Below are 4,335 nucleotides of genomic sequence, written 5' to 3' on the forward strand. Positions count from 1 at the left end.
AGACCAACTCTTCCATAAATAGGAACAGGTTTTTGCAAATGCAGCACAAACAATGGTGCAAAAAAAAAAAAAAAAAAAAAAAAAAAACCAACGGAAAGGGAAGAAAACCCAAACAGCACTTTGTGGTTGGCCTTGTTGTGTTCGTCACCACGTCGCCGTAGGAGTGAGACGTTTAACTTTAGGAAAATGAGGACGTAAAAAGAGGAAAGGGGGTGTATAATTAACTGTAAACCTATTAAAGTCCAACATACTATGACTAACAGACATGGGATATTACTCATTAATTTCAAGAAGATGAGCTTTAAAACTGCTAAAAATATTCCATCACATTGTTCCTGCAGTTTAAAATTGTTTCAAAGTCACCCAGACATACCTACAGCATCATCTTTATCCTTTTCATCCCCATTTTGAGTGTCATTTTATTCCAAAAGCCAAACAGTCCGTTAACATTTCCAAAATCACATGCCAGGCCTTCTCCTCCTCCTGTTTCCATCACACATTGGAAATAATTTTCAGTTTAATTTCCAAATGTAGCTGAGATATTTAAAATAAAAAAAAAAGCATCAAGGTAGAACACTCTTTGATGCCAATTTAAATGGTGAATACATCTTCTACAGCAATGAATGATCTTCTGGCTGAACAAAAGAAACCCACCAATCACTAAAAGGACAACCTAAATCAAATAAAACTTACAGAATACCTCATTATAATATCAAAAACTTTAAAATCAAGCATTTAACTTGAGGGACATAAATAACTTAGCATTTAATGACTCTGCAACTTCATTTTTAACCAAAAATGTCTAATTTCAACAATAAAAATCCACGCCTTCAAATCAGTAAGTGGCTAAACTTACTTGTGGTGTACCACAAGGTTCTGTGCTCAGTCCAATACTTTTCAAATTATATAAGATATAATCCATCAACAGCACATAATCACTTACTTTTTGGTCAATTTCAGTGTATTCAGTATAACAGTTTCTTTCACAATGTACAAAAAATAAATCAAAATACAACAAAAGTTTTTTTGATTTTGTTACTGCCATTTCAGGTAAAATAGCTAAAAGTGTAGCTGCAACACGGTTCTAATTCTGCCTCACCAGACTTCATTTCTGCTTGTTTGCACTTGCTTGTTCAAGTGAATATACTGAGTGAAAAATATATAATACACTAACAAAACCCACTGCACAGCCTCATTCAAATCACAACCATTTAACGTTAAATTTGGGCTTATAATCCATTTATTCCCACTGCACAGTCCTTCTTTATACAGTCTCTTATTGTTTCCTAATTAACTTAAACTAAACAGACCCAATTTCTAGCAGCATGTCTCACTCAAAGCTCCACAAAGGCCCCTTGAGGGCCTTAAGGCCCCATCTTGAGCTGACTAAATATGAAACATGCACAACCACACAAGTGGGTTGCAGAAAAGGTTGAAGGGATTTGTTTTTTTTCCACCCTTCTTTCCTTCCCACAGGTCTGGGTTGTGTTGCATTCAATGCATCCTGCAACAAGCTGTGCATTGCATTCTGCAGAGGTAATAAACATTGCATTATAAGACCATGCACAACCTCGATATACCCACCTGAAGAGCAGGAGATGAGGAAAACGGCTATGGCCAGTTTTGTAGCGTCTCCCATTTTCCATCCGAATGTGTCCACAAAAAGAATGGTTTTATAAAAGCTCAAACTCCACAAAAATGAAGAACAAAAAATCTAAAAAAACAATCTAAAATTGAATGTCTTGCTCCCCAAAGGAGAACAGTCTCTGGAAAATGTGCATATTTAAAGAAAATGGAGGCCAAATCCAAAATATTCCAGGTTACAAGTCCCAAAAACAGGAGAGGGGGAGAAGGGAACGCTGGGTGGTATTTCCAGGTTTTACAGCGAAGCAATGGAGGGCGACTTGGTGGCACCAGTGCCAGTGTTTTCATACACTTGCGAGGTCAGCAACAGCATTATAGGCAGACAAGCTGAGCCTTCAGAAGAGCGGCGCAGAGAGCCGAGCCACAGCCGGGCTGGGCTAACATCCATCGGACTCCACACCAAGCGCACTCGGGTGCTTAATCAAACTTCTCCTCGGCGAGCTCCGGAACATAGCCGTAAAATATGATTTCTTTCTTTCTTAAAAAAGACCACTCCGTAGTCTTCGAGTTGAAAACGGTGGGTTTAAAAGCAGTTTTTGTCGTTTAAATCCGTGTGGAAGCTCGCGCTTCGCCCGACAGTCCGACGGGGCTGCCCGGCCACAACCACAGCCAGCTCCGGCCGCTCCAGCAGGGACACAACCGATTAAAGGGCTCCAAGCGGAGTGAAATGCTCCTCCAAAGTGGGCCAAACAACCGCTTCCGTCGAAATAACTCGATACAAGGAGCGAAAACCGTGTATTATGGCAGAATAATCGGGCAAAACTACAGTTAATCCGTGTAGGACGAGCTGGATTTTCCAAGTCCGTCTCCTCCTCGGGTCGGGACAATTTCAAGATGGAGTCATTGGTCTGTGTCAGCTATGCCAAGTTGAGCTGTGCCGCATCCGGTGATGATTTTCAAAGTAAAACACAAGGAAATACTTTTTCTTTTTTTTTCTAAATAAAAACAAATAAAAAGCAAATGTTCAAAAATATTTAACAGCTATAGTAGAATGTAAGTTTTTTTTATAGTGTTTTCCATTTGTTCAAAGAAGTTTGAAAGCGAACCTGCCAACAAGCTGGGAATATTGATTTTGAATTTTTTGGGGGATAAAATGTTGTCATTGGAAGTAAGAATTTCAAATTCCAGGTTAGAAAAATCACCTGCAATTGCTGCCGAAGTGGAAATACTGATTGGGAATCTCAGAATATTTGGGGAAAAGTTCAGCCAACGTTTGTAGAAAAATGGAGCTGCAGCATGTAGGAATAACCAGCAGAAATTGGATTATATATTTGAAATATTAGATTTTTTTTGGTCCATTTTTAGGAGAAGAAAAGGTTATAGCTCACTGGAGCCCTGGCATTAGTGGGAGTCATTATCACAACAGTCTACAAATACCTAAAATCGACTCCCTCTAAGTACTTTTAGAATATCTTAGATATGTACTCAAAAAAATCCCAGAATATGGGAATTTTCCACAAATATTTTTGGAGTTATGTTCCATGTAGAAATCCACAATTATTTAACCAGTGGCGTTTGGTTTGTTTATTAATTAATTGTGATGTCTGAAAACCTCTTTTTATATATTTATGTACACACTGAAATATCAATGTAGTTGGTTTTGCTCAAGTTTTGACATTGCGTTCGTTCTACTTTTACTTTGGAGGTAAAATCCGCACACTTCCGGCAGGAAGCTGAATAACTCTTTGGAGCTTGTTTGAGCGGCTTTACGAGCTTAGGGATTGTTTTTGTTCGGGAAGGCTGCTTGTTTTATACTCTGGTTTGTCCCGATGCGACAAAAGATGGGCGGTCCGAGCTGGAAGGTCTACCTTTTCATTAAAAAAAAGACTTGTAATAACATGCAACATATTTGTAAGTAAATTGCAACAATAAACTTGTATTTCTTGCGCTACATGGAGGATCTAATTAATAAACAGGGCTTATGGGGCATTTCTGCCATATAGGAAAACCCAGAATGTAAACTATCCTTCTTTTAACAAACTACCAAGGGTATGTCCATCTCCCTGTTGCTTAACACAATCTGCACACATGCTGCAGCCTGCAGCTATGTGCTACTATAGGTCACATATTGGATTTCAACATGGGTTGGGTGCTAAGTAATAAATGCTGAGAATGCCATGAAGAACAGATATAGGCTTGGCCTGCTCCCAAAATCTGTGTGACACTAATCTCCCTAATAGCCTGGAGCAGATCTCCAGCTATAAGCGCTGCTCAGCGATTAGGAGGTCAAAGGTCTCTGGGGATTTCTCCGCTGTGCTGGAAGCTGAGTCACCTGTTCTACATCGGAGCGTTGGCTTTCATCTCCAGCAAGAAAAAGGAAACACGCTCCTGTTTCTTGAAGCTGGAGAAACCAGTACAGACCAGTTTGTGGTGAAGGAGAGGATTTAGATCCAGTAGATGCAGAGATTTTCAGTCTATTCCTGGAAACCCAAGCTTAGGAAAAGTAAAAGTTATTTCTCCTTTTATTTATCTTGGAATTACTCTGTGTTTATTACGTGTTAGGTGAGGCTAATATTACAACAATAGCCACATCGTCACCTTATACGCCAGCTACTGCAGATGTGGTTGCAGGTAAGGTTTCTTCCATCCTGCATGAATGCATACACCAACCCACCTGCAGCTGCATTTTCCTTCACTTCCTCAAACTTTTTCTCATATAAAAAAAAAAAAAAAAAAAAAAAAAAAAAAAAA

The 4,335-nt window shown here is 39.2% G+C and overlaps 1 protein-coding gene across 2 annotated transcripts in view; it reads right to left on the bottom strand.

Annotated features, from left to right (window-relative positions):
• The window catches only part of LOC106936383 (activin receptor type-2A), a 43,291-nt gene extending 40,801 nt beyond the window's left edge, over nt 1–2,490 (bottom strand). The window contains exon 1 of one of the 2 annotated variants that reach the window (XM_015017344.1): nt 1,585–2,490. In XM_015017344.1, coding sequence (XP_014872830.1) covers nt 1,585–1,639 — 55 coding nt within the window. In that variant the 5' untranslated portion in view covers nt 1,640–2,490. The remainder of the gene's footprint in view (nt 1–1,584) is intronic. The other variant, XM_015017345.1, reaches the window with a different exon arrangement.
• Between the last annotated feature and the right edge of the window lie 1,845 nt (nt 2,491–4,335).

This window comes from Poecilia latipinna, unplaced genomic scaffold, assembly GCF_001443285.1.
Source record: "Poecilia latipinna isolate Pla-1442-1.1 unplaced genomic scaffold, P_latipinna-1.0 Scaffold2128, whole genome shotgun sequence".
In the NCBI taxonomy this organism is placed as follows: domain Eukaryota; kingdom Metazoa; phylum Chordata; class Actinopteri; order Cyprinodontiformes; family Poeciliidae; genus Poecilia; species Poecilia latipinna.